We start from the raw sequence: 20428 nt of genomic DNA on the forward strand, positions 1-20428 counted from the left end.
TTGGCAGTAAGGAACAACAGCCGCACCCTGGGCTGCATTGACAAGAACAGCTGGAAAGTCAAGAGGCATGAGTCTACTCCCGTGTTTGGCACTTGTGAGACCATATTTGATTGGAGGGGGACGCAGACAAGACCATTCTAATTGTCCAGACCATCTGACTCTGTTTCAGTATCCATATCCTCCTGCATTAGCTTTACACAACTATCCCAGTTCCAGCAGTATCTCTTTCATGTCCCAGTACAGCGGCTGAGGGGATCCCCAACCTTAGCAGTTCTTCCATGAGTGCCACTGCCACATGTTCCATTGACACTGGGTACATTGGGCTGTACAGAAGGTGGGAGATATTATCTGTAATTGGACACTGCAAAAAATGTTCAGTATGTTAACTATCCTTTAAAGGAATCTAAACCAAACAAAACAAACACAAACCAAAAAAAGAAAATAGAATCGTAGAACGGTTTGGGTTGAAAGGGACCTTAAAGATCATCTAATTCCAACCCCTTGCCATGGGCAGGGACACCTCCCAGTAGATCAGGTTGCTCAAAGCTCCATCTAACCTGGCCTTGAATGCTTCCAGGGAGAGGGCATCCATGACTTCTCTGGGCAACCTCATCAACTCCTTCAGCCTGTCTTCTTAGGAGAGGTGCTCTAGCCCCATGAACGTCTTTGTGGCCCTCCTCTGGACTTGTTCTAATAGGTCAATGTCTTTCTTCTGCAGGGGGCCCCAAAGCTGAACACAGGGCTCCAGGTGGGGTCTCATGAGGGCAGAGTAGAGGGGGGGAATCACCTCCCTCGCCCTACTGGTGAGACTTCTTTTGATGCAGCCCAGGGTATAGTTGGCTTTTGGGGCTGCAAGCACACTGTGCTGGCTCATGTTGAGCTTCTCGTCAACCGGCACCCCCAGGTCCTTCTCATCAGGGCTGCAAAGCAAATCAAAGCAAAGCAAAACAGACAAACAAACAAACAAAAGTATTACTTTGAATAGCATACTACTGAAGTACTACTTTGAATAGCACACTAATGGTAAAATTAAACAACTCTGCTAGGAAGGACACTGCCTGCGTCTTTTCAGCTCTAACTCATGATCTATTTCTGGACAATTCTGAGCACAGGTGTAATTTTCTAAGATGTTTTCCATATATTCCTATAGCCGTACGTGGACCACTCTTCCTGGGCTGACAGCTCTCCATCCATAGGTAAGTCTTGGCTTTCCAAGGGAAGAAAACTGTTCTTTGACAGTCATCCAGTAACACAAGGAAGGCTCACTACAATGAAAAAATTGTACCCCACAGGGAAGAGGGGATACAGAAACAGAACTGGGTTTTTACAGAGATTATGGTTTTTCCAGTACCTGAATCCTGAAAAGCCTTCTGCACCATGAGCCATCTTTTGCCCTGTCTTAGGGCTCCAGTCTCATTTTGTGCTGTGCCTGTGTGTGGCTCTCCTCCAGCTCACCCTGGGCACTCATATGACCATATTGTGAAGAAATGAACAGATCCCACCTACCTTGGCACCAGAGTTGTCTACCTGAAAAAGTACCACGTTTATGTGAGCAGGATGACCAAGTGAGCAGGATGAGCAAGTCTGTACAGGGCTCCCTTGCTACTGCTGCTCACCAGCATGGCATCTCTCCTTGCCAGCCTGCACAGTGCAGATAGTCAAACCGATCAAGGGAGAAGCAACAGACCATGGCCATCTCACACATATGCCCTGGGGAAAAGTAGCATTGCAGCTTAACCCCTATCAAAATCAAAATATTAATTCACAAAGGCCCAAGATCTGCAGACATGCACCAAATGCAGAACCCTATGTTTGCTTCTTTGTCGTAGAATCATAGAATCATTAAGGTTGGAAGAGACCTTCAAGATCATCTGGTCCAGTCCAACCATCACCCTACTACTAAAGTCACCCACTAAACCATGTCCCTAAGCACCAGGTCCAAAGGTGAGGATTCTCTCCAAATCCAAGTCAACCCTTCCAAGTTTTCAGATCAAGGACTACAGGGAAGGGGGTAATGACAAGAATAGGTTTGTATTTTCAGGAAGTACAAACGAAAGGGCTTTCAAAAATATCTTCTGCAATAGAATTTATGCCTCTCTCTACTAGACAGAGGTATAAACTATCTCTGCATCTCCTGCAGACAAACAGTACTCTGTCTTTGCACAAAAGGGTTTGTAGAGGCAGTGGAAGGCTACATAGCTCTGTAGCTCCCATATGAGACCTCACACAGCAGGTCTCACCTCCATCTTTGTGGTCACCATTAAACTGCTCCTATCTCAGACACACAAGTTTTCTTCAATCTTACATTTTCTCCCCACTGCCCCATCTTGCTGAGGAGGGGCTGTGGGGTGCTTCACTGCCTCCAGGGTTAAACCCGCTGATGACGCTGATGGAGCAGCAGGTGGGAGAGCAGTCAGGTGCCAAACCTGCACTTCTTCCAGCATAGCCAGTCCCTGCCTCCCCTCCCTGCACACGCATTTTGCTTGTGACCAACAGGGCTGGAAGCAGCCTGCAGACCTGGGCCTGGGTCTAGTGCAGCCTTCTGCTCCATCTCTGCTGCTCCAGCAGCCAGAGACCTTCACAAAAGCCATCCCTTCTTCTGCGCTCCTGCAAGCTCACCGGGCAGCCCCAGCCCGGCCCTGGCACTTGTCTCCCACCCACAGCAAAGGGCTGCTGTTCCCCTGGGCCACCCAGCGCAAGCAGGATGATCTCCAGCCACAGCAGAGCCTCCTTGCAGCCGTGGGACCTCCCAGTCTGCACACAGGCCAGCACCTCCAGACCCACCAGGACAGCAACCCTGAGGCAGTGCAGAGCAGCGAGGGGACACAAAGGGGAGGAGTGGGGCAAGGCTGGCTTCAGCCCGCTTGGGCACCATGGACAGTGTGGCGCAGTGAGGGAGCTGCAGGTGGAGGTGCCTGTGCTGGTACAGTGTTTGTGACAGAAGGCGTTTGTGTCCCTGTAACAGCATCCCAGCCCGACTCTGAAAATCTTCTTCCTTTCCAAAGACAGCACACAAATTTCCCCCAAATACTTATAGAATAAAAGAAAAGACTTACACAATAAAAGAGTTAACCTTGGTTGAGGTTCATCGGGTGAGGGACTGCTTGAGCAAACAGGATAGACTTAAGTCCATGATGGGCTCTGGTGGGACCCACAAGTGCTGAGGGCAGCCGGCAGGTTGGGGTGCAGAAGCACATTCCTAGAGAGACACATCAGGGTTATTGGGGAGGCACCCAAGGGCCCACACAATGGACAGTGGCATATGCTAACAACTAGGTTGAGGCGTATCAGGGAGTCTGAGGAGGAGATTGACTGGTGGAATTGTACTCTACCATCCTTGGGACAAAGGCATCGACCAGTCGTAACATATGATTCTAAAGATTCCCTACCCTCTCACTACTGGGCATAAGGGGTTGACTGCGGAATAAGGGGGAACGGAAGAAATTTTCTCGTCAGGGCAGCAAGCAAATCCCCTCCCTCCCTACCTCGCCTGCCCAGGTGCCCTTATACAATAGGTATGAAGACTGGGAACTTGAAGGTCACACAGATTATCAAGGGATGTCTCTAGATCAGCTAACCTGGTCCTTATGGGTGACTTCAACTTCACAGACATTAACTGGGAATACCAACTGTCCATACAAACAGGTCCAGGAAATCCCTAACACACACTGAAGATAACTTCTTGGCACAGGTGCTACGGGGAAAGGTGCCTCCTCGATTTGTTGTTTGTAAACAGAGAGGGTCTCTTGTGTAAAGTGGCGATTGGTGGCTGTCTTGGCCAAAGTGACCATGAAGTAGTTGAGTTTAAAATCTTTGGCAATAGGAGAAAAACTCCCCTCAAAACTTCATCCTTGGATATGAGGAGAACAGACGTCAGGCTATTAACCACTTCATAAGGTCCCCTGGGAACCTCTTTCTGAAGGTGTCAGGGTCCATCAGTGCTGGTTACTTTTTAAGAGCCGTCGCTTGAGAGCACAGGAGCAGGTGATTCCAAAGCGTTGGGTGTTAAACAAGCGGGGCAGAATGCTGGCTTGGCTGAGCAGGGATCTTCTTCTATAGCTTAGGCGGGAAAGGAAAGTCTATGGACACTGGAAGCAAGTTCAGGTGACAAGGGAGGACTACAGAAATGCTGTGTGCCATGGGAAGGAGAAAAGCTGTGCGGCCAAAACTCAGTTAGAGATGAAGCTGGCCAGTACTGTGGGGGGCAACAAAAAGGGCTTTTTAAAGTATGTCAACACCAAAAGGAGGACTAGAGGTAACATTGGTCTATTACTCGATGAGATGAGGCACCTCACAAATAGGGTCACAGACAAGGCAGACATTTAATGTCTTCTTTGCCTCTGTTTTCAACACCGAATACGGGCCTTGGGACACCTGGGGCCCTGTGTTGAAGGACCGTGATGGTGGGAGCAAGAAACTCCCAGCCAACCCTCAACTTGTGAGGGATTTGTTGCTCCAGCTGGATGCACAAAAGTCTATGGGGCCTGAGGGGATTCATCCCAGGGTGCTCTGGTACAGCTGGCCGATGTCATTGCAACCCCTCTCACAATGTGTCCAAAGGAAAGCAACAAAGATGGTGAAGGGTCTAGAGGGGAAGACGTGCGAGGAGCAGCTGAGCTCATTTGGTTTTGTCTACAGCTTCCTCACAAGGCGTAGTGGAGGGGCAGGCGCTCATCTCTTCTCTCTGGTGACAGTGACAGGGCCTGAGGGAGCGGCGTGGAGCTGTCAGGGCAGGTTCAGGTTGGGTGTTAGGGAAAGATTCTTCATGGAGAGGGTGGGCAGGCACTGGAACAGGCTCCCCAGGGGAAGTGGTCACGGCACCAAGCCTGCCAGAGTTCAAGAAGGATTTGGACAATACTCACACACATATGGTTTGATTTTTGGGTGGTCCTGTGTGGAGTCAAGAGTTGCGTTTGATGATCGTCGTGGAGCCCTTTCAACCTGGGATATGCTACAGTTCCTTGATTCTAAGTGGAACATGTGCAGCAGCACAAGCTCATCGTGAGCACCAGATTCATGTTTAGTTGTTTTGACAGGGTTGTGCACAGGGCATAAGAAAAGGCATAAAAGAAGGACCCATGTGCTCTTGCTGAGGACTCAGACTCGCCATCAGCTGCCCGCACACCAGCAGTCCACCCATCAACGGGGAGGCCCCTGATGCCAACTGCCAGGGAAGATGAGATTTGACCTGGTGCAGTTCAAGCACGGTAGGGGCATTTGGTGGAAACCCTTACTGGAGGGATATTTCCAACTTTTTTTTTTTTTTAAATCCCTTCACGTTTTTACTTGATTTATGTTTCAATCAGTGATTGCTTGATTAGACTCAGAATCTGGAAGAAACCCTGGGCACCCCTCTACTGGTGCATCACAGTGCCCAAGGGCAGGGGGAAGGTCCAGCCCCACGTGGGGCTTTGAATGCTCCAGCAGTCCCAAGACTCCGGGGAAAGAAATCATGGGCCTCCCCAGAGCTTGGCAGATGATGGAGGTCTCTGAACCAGTGTCTCTCATGTCCTGTCTTCATCCCAAACTGTGCTCTTTTTGCACGGTGCTCACTAAAGCCCGTGTAATAACCATTTCCTACACCGTCTCTTTCAAATACCCAGTGCCCAAAGGGCTGGCACCACTTGTTCTTCATGTCTCCCAGTCTCACTGGGAGATCATACAATCCTAAGATCACAGAATGGTTTCAGTTGGAAGGAACCTTACAGATTACCCAGTTCCAACTCCCTCGTCATGGACAGGGACACCTCCCGCTAGATCAGGTTGCTCACAGCCCTGGCCTTGAACACTTGAACACCTGTTTGCGGGGTGGAGGGCACGAACCACTTCTCTGGACAACCCGCTCCAGGGCCTCGTCACCCTCAGTGTAAGAACTTCTTCCTAAGAGCTAATCCAAACCTACCCTTTTAACTGAAATCCATTGCTCCTTTTCCTGTCACTACACTCCCTGAGACTCCCTTTCCAGCTTCCTTGTGGCCCCCCCATTAGGTACTAGAAGGCTGCTGTAGGGTCTCCCCAGACCCTTCTCTTTTCCAGGCTCAACAGCCCCAGCTCTCTCAGTCTGTCTTTATCAGAGAGATGCTCCAGCCCTATGATCATCCTCGTGGCCCTCCTCTGGACTTGCTCCAACAGGTCCATGTTGTTAAGCCCCTGCACGTTCTGCTTTCAGGTGATTCTTCATGACGTGCAGTTATGGCTATAAAAACCTCAGAGACAAACCACGCAAGTTTTATTTCCAGAAAAACAATCACAAGAATTCCAAAATTTTGAGGGCTGAGGGTCGTGCGTGTCTTCCCCCCCACTCTCCCCCCGCTCCCCTCTCTTCTTCCCGTCTTGTAAAACATCACAACAAAACCAAGCATCTTCGGGAACTTTGAAGAAAACTGGGAAATTTTCCCATCCATTTCCCATCCATGTTAAACCAAAACTTGGATTCACTGGAGCAAATCCTGACATTTTGCTCAGTCGTCCAGCTGCTCCAGCTCATCCATGTCATCTGGGTCAAGCCTCTTGATCTCGGTCTCTGAAGAAAGAAAATACATGTCAGTGCCTGCCAAGTATGGCTGCCCAGGAGTTGGCAAAGGCAAAGCACTGCTGCTCTGGGGCTGCTGGCAGCGGCAAACCCTGGGAGCAATGCCCAGGGCTCTCGGCTCTGCCTTCCACAGATGAGGTAAAACAAGCTGTGAGCTCTTCAGCACGTGTCCAGAGGTGGCAGGTTAGAAACCTGCCCGGCTGTTTGCATCAAACCCAGCACAGACACACGTGGGCCCCAGAGCAACAGCGACTACACTACCACACTACCACAGGCCTGCTCCTGCCTGTGCCTTTCGCAGCAGGACACGCTGGATTAGAGCTGACACACATTCCAGCCATCTCAGGCCACCTCTGGGATACCGCTTCCTGGCTGAGGGCACGTGCTAACCTCGCTCTGGGCTGAAAAGCTACCCAAACTGCTCAGCATGGCATTTCCACTCTGTGGAGTTCAAGCGATAATCAGACTGAGAGAGAGCACAACAGACACAAACCTGACCGACACATGATAAGGGACGTAGCGATGGGAACCCAAACTGGTCAGTCACACTGACTGACAGAGCTCAGAACGTTTATTCCAGAGAGGTTATCCGACCAAGGACCTCGGCAACCGCGAAACATGGCAAAAGGGGAAAACCAGAAACAAAACACGCGGAGACACAGACCTGACAAAACAAATGAGACAATGACAAGAAACGAACCTCACCACTCACACTAATTGGTGGGCTATCGAGAAACTACAGGTGCCGCTTCCCAGAACAACCTGCACTTTATAACTCGTAACGCTGTGAGCCAGGGGGACCTGGACTGGAAGGGCTGTGGGAACTGGCAGGGCTGTACAAACTCGTGAAGGGGCGTGCGGCAGGAAAGGGAGATGGGAGGAGCAAAGAGGGGGTAAGCAGGAAAGGGTATAGAAGCGGCCAGTTGCACGTGAAATGGGCCAGTCGGTGTGCTTATTTGGTTTGGCCCCGAGACTGATCGCCACGGTCTGTCTTGTAGTCTTACACCTGCTTAAATCTTTTCCCACTTCTGTCTCTCTGTGCTCTCACACTCAGTCCCCGGTGTGCGTGTGTGTGTGTGTGCACTTAAATCTTTTCCCACTTCTGTCTCTCTGTGCTCTCACACTCAAGCCCCGGTGTGCGTGTGTGTGTGTGTGTGTGTGCACGTGCATGCATACAGCAAGGAAGACAGCTGCTGGCGAGACCTGCGTGTGAATGAAAAGTGGTGCCAACTCCTGCAGTCAGACAGGGACAAGGCTGCCGCTGGCCTCTGCTGCCACCTACTGCAGCCAGTGCAGGGGTCTCACTGCACATACTGGAGCAAGCGTGGTTCTTCAACTCCCAGCCACTGGGCCGGGGATGGCGTGCATCCAAAAAATCATCTGCTGGGGGGGAACCGGCGTGACTGTGAGTGTGTGTGCGTGTACATGAACTCCAAGTGACAGCTGCTGGGGCAGAGGGGAGCATCGGTACCTTCTACAGACTGTGCGGGCATGGCGTGTGTGTGTGTATTCAGCTGCAAACTTCAGCCTGGGCCAGCTAGTGACTGTGGGGTCCCTCAGGTCCAGGCCAGGGCACCAGGTGCATGTGTGGGGTCCGTGCGAGTATCAGGCTGGACCAGCCAGCGAGCAGGGGAGCTGTCAGAGGGCAGGGGTCTGGTCAGGGACACTAGGGGAGCAGAGGGGCTCTGATGGTGCTTGCGGACCCACAAACACGTGTGTGCCTTTGGACCCTGGAAGTGCATGTGTGTGCTTGCACTAGTGACCATCCCTCTCTGCCAGCCGACGAGGAGAAGGGGATTTGTGTGCGCTTCTGTGTCTGTGTGTCTGTGTCTGCATCTTTGCGTGTGTCTGTGCGTGTTTGTCTCAGGGACACGCGTTCAGTGACACTGCTGACTGAGCCTGAAGTGGGTAAAGTGGCAGATGCATCCCTCAGCCTGGCCAGAGACCCCAGGTGCCCGGGCACCAGGCGGGGCTCCAGCAGCCCGCAAGGACCGTACTGGTCTGTACTGGCCTGTGCTGTGCTTCAGCAGCCAGGCATGGGGGTCCCGGGCCAGAGCGGCTGCAAGAGGGGGCCACACTCCTGACATCCCTTAACGCTTCCCAGTGCACTTCTCATCCACGTGTCCCTTAGCTCTTTGCAGCACCACAGAGCTGGCACAAGGATACTCACGGAAATGCTCCTCTATACTGTGCACGAGGTACGTGCTCTGCCTTTCCACCATGTTGAAGGCAATGCCCTTCTTCCCAAAGCGGCCCGTTCGCCCAATGCGGTGCAGGTAGGTCTCAAAATCCAGCTCTTTTTGCTGATTAACAGGGAGGCTGAAGTTCACCACTATGGTGACTTGTGCCACATCAATCCCTGAAAGACAGAGAGGTTTCTCGCAACCAGGCTCCTACAGCTCTGAAAGCAATCCCCTGCCCCCAGATCGGGGCCAGTCCATTGCCTGAGCACTTGCAGGATAAAGCAGTCAGCCCTGGCTCTGCAGCGCACACAGCAATGACGTGTCAAGGCAACCAAAGACCTAGAGGCCACGGAGCACGGTTCGTGTCACCAGAAACGAAGCAGCATCGTGTGTCCCCTGCCAGCTGATGGGCCATGGGGCAAAGCAAGGGGATTCCCACGCTGCAGACGCTGCGAGGGTGTTGCTTTTCAGGATACGGTACCTCTAGCACAGACGTTCGTGGTGATGAGGACCTTCTCCTTCCCATCGCGGAACCTCTGAATCACATTGGCCCTCTGCACTATGGTCAACTCTGCCGTCAGCATGGCGACCTTGTGCCCGTCCTTGCTCATCTCCACCAACAGCCAGTCCGCACTCCTGCGAGTCTACATGTGTGGGAGAGGCAGGAGGAGCTTTTGCAGCAGCTCTGCTGCTGCTCCTCTCAGTCGCTGCCAATGGTATGCTTCACTGGTATGCTTCCCCTAAATCCCCTGCTCCTTTCAGTTGAGACCCTGCTGCTTTTTAACAGGCAGAGCCTCAAAAGAAGACCAAAGGGACGCAGACGAGCAGGAAGCCCTTGTCAGGACACAAAGCGCAAACGGCAAGGAAACACAGTATGTTTTCTACGCAACGCTCCCTGTGGAAGCCAGGCAAACGCGATCCCAACCGTCACGAGAGAGGCTGTTAAAACACCTCTTTTAAAGGCTGCACTCGCTGCAAGTCAGAGTGCCCGCGCTTTCACGCTCAGCTCCAGCCAATCTAACGGCAGGCTGTGCCAGAAGGGCCGTCCTTTAAATGCTGTCCACGTGCTTCCCATCCCTCCCTTCCATCTGCTCCCTCCTTTTGATGGTCTCGGCACAAGTACTGAGGCCACGCTGTAAGATGGATCGTTTACATACCACTGACTGCAAGGACACCACCACTCTCCCCCGGCAAGCTAGCTGCTTTACCTGGCAGAATATCATAGCCTGGCCAACGGTGATGCTGCCGTAGATGTTGCACAGGGCCTCGTACTTCTCCTCTCTGTTCCTGCACACAAAGTAGTACTGCCTGATGTTGCTCAGGGTGAGCTCTTCCTGACGGAGCTTTATTATGATGGGGTTGGAGACAATTTGCATTGCAAAATTCCACACCGTTTCCTTGAAGGTTGCGGAGAAAAGCAGCATTTGGCAGCCCCTAGGTAAAGCCCTAGAGCAGAAGAAGGACTTGTTAGCCCTGAGGCATGCTGCAAGGACCCCTGGATCAACAGGCTCTGGAAACAAGGGGATTCCTCCATCCGGAGAGGGCCATTCCTCAGGAGAGGGCCATTCCTCACGCACCACAGCACAGCGCAGCACTCCAACACGAGTCAGCTCTATGGAAGAGGCCTGTCGAAATAAGCTGTTCTGCATTTGCAGTATTATTATTCCAAAAGGCTAGCTACAAACGGAGGAAAAAACACCCAGTTAACGCTTGGCCTCCTTCTTTGGACCTGCAGACACCGCTCACACACAGCACTTGCACGTGCCAAGGACAGTTCCCCGTATCCCCTGATTCTCTAGCTACGTTTCAAGCCCTGTCATTCACTCTGTAAAGACCTTCATGGCCCGCAGAGTTTTTTAGCCACAATTCAAAGCCATCCATCACCTACGAAAGCGGACGGACAAAGACTTTGAAAAACCTTACATTTCAATAATGGATAAAGCGAGTCTTTTGTGAATGTGCTTTTATCCAGGCCAGCTTTGGTTGTATTCAAAGGAACACCAAATAAAACACGGCTGCTAAAGAGCCATCTCCATCTGAGCTTCAGAGACATTAAGCCCCGTTACGGAGCAAGAACCTGAAGAGTTCCAGCCTGAGGTTTGACTTGCAGTGGCTTGTAACAGGATCTGAGTTACCAACTTCCTGTTTCCTCGGACTGCTGACAATACTTTGAATGCATCCAGTTTGAAAGAACAGCAGCAGAAAGCCTTTGAAACTGGTAAACCCACTCCCTACATCATGCCAAAGAGAGCCCAAGGAAGAACCTTTAGCATGCCTTTAGCAGAGCTCAGCTGTATGGGACACTCCTCTAAGGAGAACTTTTTCCACCTGCATTTCAGCCAGAAGGGATAAACCCAGACCATCTAAAAACAGTTTTCCTTTAAAAAGGAGTAGCTAGCTGCTAGCCACAAGGTGCTTTTCTCCAGCACCGCAAACATATCCAGCTCAGCTGAGCACACGGAGGAGCTGGGAAGGGCTGGGTGTGACACTCATCTCTCTCACTGCCTCTGTCACCAGGGAACTGCAGCTCCCGTCAGCCTGGGCAGTGGGACGCTGAGGGTCAACCACTGACCCTGCCTGGCAGAGCAGCCTGCTGCCCAGAAGTCCTCATTAACCTGCACCACGCCCTGAAGAAAGGCTATTTCAAGCTATTTCGTTTGTGCCGCCTTCAACGCAACGCACCGTATCACAGAATATCCTGAGTTCAAAACGACCCACCAGGATCATCGAGTCCAACTCCTAGCTCCACACAGGTCCACCCAAACACCAGACCACGTTCCTGAGAGCGTTGTGTACTACTTCCTTAGGATAGCTTCTAGTCCTGCACCCAAGTCATTTATGAAAGCATTAAAGAGCACTCGGAAACATGAAAGAGAACTGGAATCCCAAACCCAGTGATGTATCAGCTCAAAGGAAGTTAAAGTGACCTGAAAATCTTCCTATTCATCTAACGGCTACAGTTTTGAAGAAAGCCACATCCCAGGACTAAGCAGACCAGAGCCTGCCCACGTGCAAGAAAGAGCTCATTCTCACATCAGCAAAAGCCTTCTGCATCAAAGGGATGCTCTTTCCCTGTTTATTCGGCTGGTTTGGTGGCTCATTTGCTCAAAGCTGAGCAAACACGAAAAAGCGGGTAAGGAGGATTTACTTGTCTACGTTCTGATCAGGAGCAAAGCACGGACTGGCCAAGGACATCCAAGGGATGCTGTAGTCAGAGACAATTCCTTTGGCTCCCTGGTTTCGTAGCTTCTTGCATACAAAGTGGTTTTCTTTCTCTCTCTCTCTCTCCCTCTGTCTCTGTCTTTTCCTGTCTCTCTTGCTCTCTTTCCTTCTCTACCCAATGTATCTAAGGGCATCTAGAAACACGGCATTTGACTATGTCTGCTTGTGTCAGGACACAAGCCAACACTGGTATTCACCTCTGAATGCGAATGCTTTGGTACGAGAAGCCCTGATGGTCGATCATTACGTCCGCTTCATCCAGCACAAACAGGCTGATTCTCTTCACATTCACCACTCTCCGTTTGAAACACCAGTCCAGCATCGTCCCAGGAGTCCCGATGACAATCTGCTCCTCCAGCACGGCGCCTGGCAGAACTGCAGGAGGAGAAATCGTATCAGAATACCTCCGTACAAGGAGCAGTACGTTCCTCGGCCACACGCGCCTGGCTGGGAATGAGCAGGGTACTTTCCAGTGAGATACGGACTCAAACTCTGCTATGTTCTGGCTGCTTGAGCATGGTTCCCACCCTGTTGCTTCAGCTTCTGACTGCCTAGCGATGCCTTTGAGGGGGTCATCGCAAAGCGGACCTCGGGAGCTTAAAACTGCAGGTAGCCATCAAGCAGGGCTGACGCTTCCCTGCGGCCTTGTGGGGTGGAAACCAGCAAAAGGGGTGCCCCACCTCTGAAAGGAGATGGTGCTCACGAGAATGACTCCTTAGAAGGCACGGGAATTCACACACTGTTTCATGTGCCTTCAGAGCTCCGCACAGCTCCTGGGAGTTCACAGCTCTCACAGCATCCCGCTAGTTCCTTACAGGACTGTTACACCGCCCGCAACTCTGCTCAGCACGGCTGGACTCACCTCTGTTTCCCTGGACAGCGTACGTAACCCTGATGTCGGCACAAAACTGCCCCATCTTCTCGATCACATGTCCAATCTGCAGGGCCAGCTCGTAGGTTGGAGCCAAGCAGAGGCACTTAGAGAGGTAAGAGAGCTGTCAGACAAGAGCCACATCTTTTAAAAGTAGACAGCGCCCCTGGCATGCCATGCCCCGTGCAAATGAGAAGGAACGGAACGCTCAGCATGCTAAAATCTCACCGCTAAACTCTTTCAAATCTGCAGAGGGATCAGCAACGGCAGTCACATTTGCAGGTTTGGAAGATGGGAATACAGCTGAAGGCAGCTAGGCAGAAAGGACTCGAGGTAACTACCAGGAGAGGTCCTTTCTCTACGGTGAGGGTGACAGAGCACTAGAACGGGCTGCCCAGAGAGGGTGTGGAGTCTCCTTCTTTGGAGACTTCAAAACCCGCCTGGATGCCGTCCTGCGCAGTGTGCTCTAGGTGACCCTGCTCAGCAGGAGGGTTCGGACTAGATGATCTTCAGAGGGCCCTGCCAACCTCGCCCATTCTGGGATCCCGTGATTTTTGCTAGGGAAATTTGTTTCCTGAGGCACAGTGCCGCTTGTTTCTGTGTCCAGCTTTCAACTGAGAGTTTAAATTACACAGAATGCTTGAGATTCGAGACTTTTAAGTGCAGTAACCAGCTTGCGTAGGTGATTCTGAACCCAGAGAGGGGACTTGCCTTCACGGGAGCTTTTACGACACCAGAAACTAGCGCAAGTCACAGGAAACAGCTGGAGTCTCCGCACGCGCTTGTCAAAGTTGGCTGGATGCTCCTCAAAATATAAATTCAGGCTATCTACGGCCTGGCTAAATCCACTGCTACCAAGAAAAAGTACCTTCCTTTAGCTGGCAGATCCATCCACTCCTGAGCTTTCTCTCCGACCTGCCTGCCGCAGGGACGCTACCTGGCTGTTTACCATCCCACTACAGCGGCCACAGCCGACAGAAAACCGTAGAGACGGGGACAAAACCAGAGCTCTGTCCACAGACAGCAGCTTGAGGGTGCAGGCAAACCCCTGCCGTATGGGCTTTCCCCTTCCTACATTACCTGCGGGTACCTCTCAGCACCATTAACTCTGCTCAACATCGCCAACACAAAAGCTGCCGTTTTCCCTGTCCCTGACTGGCTCTGTGCAATCAGATTTTGGGGCCTGCAAGGCAAAGGCTGCTTAGTTGGGCGCAAAGGTTTGGCACCCCTGCACCGGCACCCCGACGCCGCGATGCCTCAAGGGAGCCAAGACGGTGGTAGCGCTTCGCTCAGCCGTGCGGCCTTGGTACTCACGGATGTGCCAGCATCATCGGCAGAGCCGTCTCCTGGATTTTGGACGGCCTGTTGAAGCCCATGGTGTAAACCCCCTGCAAGAGCTCCTGCTTCCTGTCCAAAAGCATCAAAAGGCACCATTTCACAGAGAACGGGGAACGGCGCCCACAGGCAACTCCAACGCCCGCCTGCGTCGGGGGCTGCCGCCTACTCACAGGCGCAGCTCTTCAAAGGTTTTCACGGAGTAGAGAGGCGAGTTGGGGTCCTGCTGCAGGATCTCCACGTGATGGCTGGACTCCACGAGGGACGTGTGGATCAGCTTGTTCAGCAAGGAGCTTTCTGCCAAGTCCACTGGAAAAGGGGTGAGCTCGTGACAACCCCAGGTGGTTAGGAAAAGCCTCCCCTCGGGCCCCCCTTCCCACAAACACGGGCTCCTCCAGCCAGACGCCCCCTACCGACCCCGGCACCCCGACACCGGCGGCTCTTCGCCTAACTCCCGCGTACTCGCCACAACCCACCTCAGTCCCGAGGAACCCGGCCGGAGTTCACGGCAGCCCGGCACCCTGCCCTGGCCCGGGCCCCCGTCTCCCTCACCTGCTGCCGAGGCTCCGGGAGGCGCCGCTCACCCAGCCCGGCCCCGGGGGCGCTGGCCCTGCGGCCTGCGCACAGGCCCCGGGGGACAAGGACCAGCGCTGCCTCGCGGGGCCGGCGGGACCCACCTCTCTCTTCCTCCTCGCTCTCCTCGTCCTCGCTCGCGCAGGCGGGCTCTGCCACGGGAGAAGGAACACGGATGCTCACCTCCACCCCGCAGCTCCGCTCGGGCTGGCCCCGGCGCCCGGGGCCCGGGGCCCGGGGCCCGGCCCCGCGAGGGGGCCAGGGCCGTCCCTCACCCCGCTGCCGACACGGACGCAGCTCCCGGCGCGGGCCCGCGGACCGCTGCCGGCGGCCAGGCGAGCCGCACGGCCCGCGGCGCCGAGGGCGGAGGTGGCCCCGGCCGGGGGACCGCGGGCGGGGGGGGCTGCCCGGGGACGGGCTGCCCGGGGACGGGCTGCCCGACAGGAGGCTGCCCGGGCCCCGCGCCCGCTCCCGCCGCCGGCCCCCGCCGGCCCCCGCCGAGGCCATCGCGCCCCCGCCGCCGCAGCCCGCGAACCTTCCCGAGGCGCCGCCGAGGGCCGGCTCCCCCCGGGCGCCGAGCCGCCGCCGGCGGGGGCCGCTCTCCCCCGGCGGCCGGCAGGGCGCAAGGCGGCTGCCGGCAGGCCCCGGCCGCGGGGGGCGCGGAGGCGCTCGGGGAACGGCGGCACCGGCACCGACGCGCGGGCGGGGCCGGGCCGGGCCGGGCCCGGGGAGCCGCGCGGGGGGCGGGAGGGGCAGGGCCGCCGCACGCGGCCGCCCGAGCCGGTGGACGGGGCGGGGGGCGGCGGGGAGCCCTCCTAGCCCGCGGCGGAGCGGCTAGCGACCCGCTGAGCCGCTCAGACGCACGCGAGTGCGTGGGGCCGGCTGGGACCCACCCGAGGGTCCTGAGGGCGCTGGCGGAGGTGCTCGCCGAGCCGCTTTCCGTCACTGACCCGCAGTCCTGGCTGTCCGGGAGCAGGCTGCACTGACCCGCAGTCCTGGCTATCCGGGAGCAGGCTGCACTGACCCGCAGTCCTGGCTATCCGGGAGCAGGCTGCACTGACCCGCAGTCCTGGCTATCCGGGAGCAGGCTGCACTGACCCGCAGTCCTGGCTATCCGGGAGCAGGCTGCACTGACCCGCAGTCCTGGCTGTCCGTTTCCCCCAGCATCGTCCTGGAGACGTTCGCTGCTCAAGGCCTGGACAAGTGTCCGCTTCATTGGGTTAAAAGCTGCCTGGGTGGCCAGGCCCAAAGTCACTGATGAATGGAGTTAAATCCAGCTGGATGCCGGTCGCTAGTGGTGTCCCCGGGTGCTCCAGGGTGTGCTCCTCCACTACCACAGCAGGGTGCCCCCGTCTGCGGGCTCTGCTGACTGCCAATGCTGAAGGGAGCCCAGGCTGCTCCGCGTCCCGCTGCAACCTCCCCCTGATCAGGCCCTCTCTGGAAGGACCATGCTGCCTGAATGGGCTCCACGGGCCCTGGGCAAACACAGCTCATCAGAGATGCTTTGGAGTCAAACCTCTCTTCCCTGTCCAGGGGAACTTTGCTCCCGCAGTTAGCTCTGAGCAGCTGCCCGGGGACAAGCACCTGCCTCATCGCGTCCCCTCTGAATGGCCTCATCCTGCTCAGGGACAGGGCTAGCCCATGCTGGGGACGGGGGCGTTGCAGGGACACTGCCTGGGAACAGGGCCTTTGGTGAGACTTGGCTGAGCCCCATCTGGGAATGGAGGGGGAGCTGGAGCCTTGCTGGGGATGGGGCACTGGCACCCGCCACGTGGGGGTCACCTCTGCAGGGAAGGACCCAGGTGTCCAGGAGGGCACGGTGCCCCCAGACAGTGGCAAGGCCAGGACCAGGGCAGGGCTTGTTCCCTTCTGCCGTCTTCTCTGCGGAGGCCATGGCTGGAGACCGGGACCAGTTTGGGGCCTGCAGTAACAGGGAGATGGGCTGGGCTGGAGCTGTGCTCTTCGACCACCCCCAGCAGCTCCCGCAAGCAGAGTCCTCATCCCCTGGTGCCCAACATTCACCAGTGCTCCTCACGGCCAGTGCCTCCCAGTACCCTGATCACCCTCTGGACCTCAGGTTCCCAGTCACCCGGCTGTCCCCATTGCCCATGCCCCCCAGCTGTCCTCCTACCTCCCCAGTGTCCCCTAATGCCAGTGTCCCCAGTGCCTGAAGAAGAGGAGTCAGTCTCAATGTGCCGTTCACTCAAGGGACTGCAGAGGGGTCAGAAACAACTCTGCTTAGAGTCCCTTGATTTGAGGCTGCACCATCTCTGGGAGAGTCCTGGGGAGAAAGCCTGGCCTGCAAGGTGAGGGGCACTGGGAGACGGGGAGATCTGGCTTTAGGGGCTGTTGGAGGATGGTTTCCTGCTGGGGGACTCACTGCAGGGTGTCTGACCGCCCCCTTGCCACCCCCTGATGCCTGGATCTGTCCCCGTGGAGCCGCCCCGTGCAGGAAGCTGGCCTGGTGCCACAGAAGGTGGCCGGGTGAGTGGCGGAGGTGTGGGTCAGTCTCTGCCAGCGGTGGGCTCATTGCCAGGGCTGGTGCCTGCCAAGCCCGGCTTTGCCCCTGGGCTCTCGGGGCGGGGTCAATGGGAAGTCCTGCAAGAGATAAATCTTGCCCCTCACTTTCTCCAGCCCCATCCAGGACTGCGTAGACCACGGAGGAAAATGAAGATCGCCATGCTCAGCACAGCCCTGCTCCTCGCCATGCTACGCCTCCCAGCAGATGCTCTGGTGAGCCCCAGCGCTATGGGGACGGGTTCAAGGCTGCGGGCGGGTCTTGGGGAGGAGACCCCACTGACCGGGGGACATTGCGCCCTCCCTGACACCTAGACTTTGGTGAAACCTCCATGAAGTGTCCAGGTGACCCCTCCGCTCCTGGTCAGGTGTGTGGGACACCAGAAGAGTCTGGAGATCCCTCTCCAGAGACATCTGGGGACTCCTCACAAGCCCAGCCCCCCGACGCCTTTGGTCCCCACCAAGGTGTCCCTTTCCCTGGATCTTCCCCATGTCCTGTCTAGGCTCCCCAGCGCCGTACCTGTCATCTCTCCCAATGCCTTTCTTTCATTCTTTCCCCTCAGTCCTTTGCCTGTCGGCTAATCCTGTCCATTGCTGTGGTGTCCCCTTCCTTTCACCACCGCTTCCAAATACCCCCGCAGCAGTCCTCCCAGTCCCCTCGTTTTGGTCCACCTCAAGCCTCTTCCTTCAGCCCACACCAATCACGTCACTTGAAGTCTCCACATTCGCTCTATTTGAATTCCTTATCCCCTGACTTGCGTCCCACACGGTCCCGTAACTTCAACACCCCCAGCCCAGTAGTCCCTTGGGGTTCCCTCTGTTTGAATCCCCTCAGTGCCCTGTCTTTTGGTCCCCACATCCTTGGGGACCCCCACCCGAGGTCCCTGCATCAACAGCTATTCCAGATGAAGCTGGGGAGCAATGGGTCTGTGGGGAGCAGAAGGTATTTTCCCTCTCGGACCAAGGGGAAGCCATGGGGTAGGGGTGACTGGGGACACCTGTGCCCCCTTCACCCTTCCACATCAAGCTCCAATCCAGACTGACCCCCTCATTCTCCTTTCCTAGTTCCTGAAAGATTCTGAGTTTGCGGCAAGTGGCGGCTTTGATCTGGAAGTGAGTATCCTGGCCTGAGCCTGGCCACCCAGCCAGCTTTTAACCCAATGAAGCAGACACTTGTCCAGGCCTTGAGCAGCGAACGTCTCCAGGACAATGCTGGGGGAAACGGTGTCAAAAGCCTTACTGAAGTCTAGGTAGACCATATCCACGGCCTTTCCCTTGTCCACTGAGCGTGACACCTTGCCGTAGAAGGAGATCAGCTTTGTCAAGCAGGACTTGCCTTTCATAAAGCCGTGCTGACTGGGCCTGATTGGACCATGAGACCTCAGTGGGCACCGGGATGTATTCAGACCCAGCAGGTGACGGCAGGGCACGGGGGAGCCAAATGGCCCTGCGGTTCCTGAGACTGGCTCCAGCCCAAGTCCACCCCGATACTCACTTCCAGATCAAAGCCGCCACTTGCCGCAAACTCAGAATCTTTCAGGAACTAGGAAAGGAGAATGAGGGGGTCAGTCTGGATTGGAGCTTGATGTGGAAGGGTGAAGGGGGCACAGGTGTCCCCAGTCACCCCTACCCCATGGCTTCCCCTTGGTCCGAGAGGGAAAATACCTTCTGCTCCCCACAGACCCATTGCTCCCCAGCTTCATCTGGAATAGCTGTTGATGCAGGGACCTCGGGTGGGGGTCCCCAAGGATGTGGGGACCAAAAGACAGGGCACTGAGGGGATTCAAACAGAGGGAACCCCAAGGGACTACTGGGCTGGGGGTGTTGAAGTTACGGGACCGTGTGGGACGCAAGTCAGGGGATAAGGAATTCAAATAGAGCGAATGTGGAGACTTCAAGTGACGTGATTGGTGTGGGCTGAAGGAAGAGGCTTGAGGTGGACCAAAACGAGGGGACTGGGAGGACTGCTGCGGGGGTATTTGGAAGCGGTGGTGAAAGGAAGGGGACACCACAGCAATGGACAGGATTAGCCGACAGGCAAAGGACTGAGGGGAAAGAATGAAAGAAAGGCATTGGGAGAGATGACAGGTACGGCGCTGGGGAGCCTAGACAGGACATGGGGAAGATCCAGGGAAAGGGACACCTTGGTGGGGACCAAAGGCGTCGGGGGGCTGGGCTTGTGAGGAGTCCCCAGATGTCTCTGGAGAGGGATCTCCAGACTCTTCTGGTGTCCCACACACCTGACCAGGAGCGGAGGGGTCACCTGGACACTTCATGGAGGTTTCACCAAAGTCTAGGTGTCAGGGAGGGCGCAATGTCCCCCGGTCAGTGGGGTCTCCTCCCCAAGACCCGCCCGCAGCCTTGAACCCGTCCCCATAGCGCTGGGGCTCACCAGAGCATCTGCTGGGAGGCGTAGCATGGCGAGGAGCAGGGCTGTGCTGAGCATGGCGATCTTCATTTTCCTCCGTGGTCTACGCAGTCCTGGATGGGGCTGGAGAAAGTGAGGGGCAAGATTTATCTCTTGCAGGACTTCCCATTGACCCCGCCCCGAGAGCCCAGGGGCAAAGCCGGGCTTGGCAGGCACCAGCCCTGGCAATGAGCCCACCGCTGGCAGAGACTGACCCACACCTCCGCCACTCACCCGGCCACCTTCTGTGGCACCAGGCCAGCTTCCTGCACGGGGCGGCTCCACGGGGACAGATCCAGGCATCAGGGGGTGGCAAGGGGGCGGTCAGACACCCTGCAGTGAGTCCCCCAGCAGGAAACCATCCTCCAACAGCCCCTAAAGCCAGATCTCCCCGTCTCCCAGTGCCCCTCACCTTGCAGGCCAGGCTTTCTCCCCAGGACTCTCCCAGAGATGGTGCAGCCTCAAATCAAGGGACTCTAAGCAGAGTTGTTTCTGACCCCTCTGCAGTCCCTTGAGTGAACGGCACATTGAGACTGACTCCTCTTCTTCAGGCACTGGGGACACTGGCATTAGGGGACACTGGGGAGGTAGGAGGACAGCTGGGGGGCATGGGCAATGGGGACAGCCGGGTGACTGGGAACCTGAGGTCCAGAGGGTGATCAGGGTACTGGGAGGCACTGGCCGTGAGGAGCACTGGTGAATGTTGGGCACCAGGGGATGAGGACTCTGCTTGCGGGAGCTGCTGGGGGTGGTCGAAGAGCACAGCTCCAGCCCAGCCCATCTCCCTG

General features: G+C 55.8%; 1 protein-coding gene across 9 annotated transcripts; it reads right to left on the minus strand.

Moving 5' to 3' along the window:
• Positions 1-6212: 6212 nt before the first annotated feature.
• LOC106029581 (ATP-dependent RNA helicase DDX25-like) lies at positions 6213-15193 on the minus strand. 9 transcript variants are annotated; one of them, XM_066987081.1, is made up of 12 exons: positions 14992-15193; positions 14821-14868; positions 14317-14452; positions 14123-14215; positions 13889-13991; positions 12800-12932; positions 12135-12312; positions 9924-10002; positions 9197-9359; positions 8703-8891; positions 7026-7196; positions 6213-6523 (listed from the first exon to the last, which is right to left on the minus strand). In XM_066987081.1, the coding sequence occupies exons 4-11, from the start codon at positions 14182-14184 to the stop codon at positions 7072-7074; spliced, it is 1032 nt and encodes a 343-aa protein (XP_066843182.1). In that variant the 5' UTR covers positions 14185-14215; positions 14317-14452; positions 14821-14868; positions 14992-15193; the 3' UTR covers positions 6213-6523; positions 7026-7071. The 9 variants fall into 9 exon arrangements, with proteins under 9 accessions (XP_066843182.1, XP_047912674.1, XP_066843179.1 ...); XM_048056717.2 differs by having other exon boundaries at positions 9924-10161; positions 14992-15182; XM_066987078.1 differs by having other exon boundaries at positions 9924-10161; positions 12800-12914; positions 14992-15179.
• Positions 15194-20428: the final 5235 nt, after the last annotated feature.

Source organism: Anser cygnoides, chromosome 38 (genome assembly GCF_040182565.1).
Source record: "Anser cygnoides isolate HZ-2024a breed goose chromosome 38, Taihu_goose_T2T_genome, whole genome shotgun sequence".
NCBI lineage: Eukaryota > Metazoa > Chordata > Aves > Anseriformes > Anatidae > Anser > Anser cygnoides.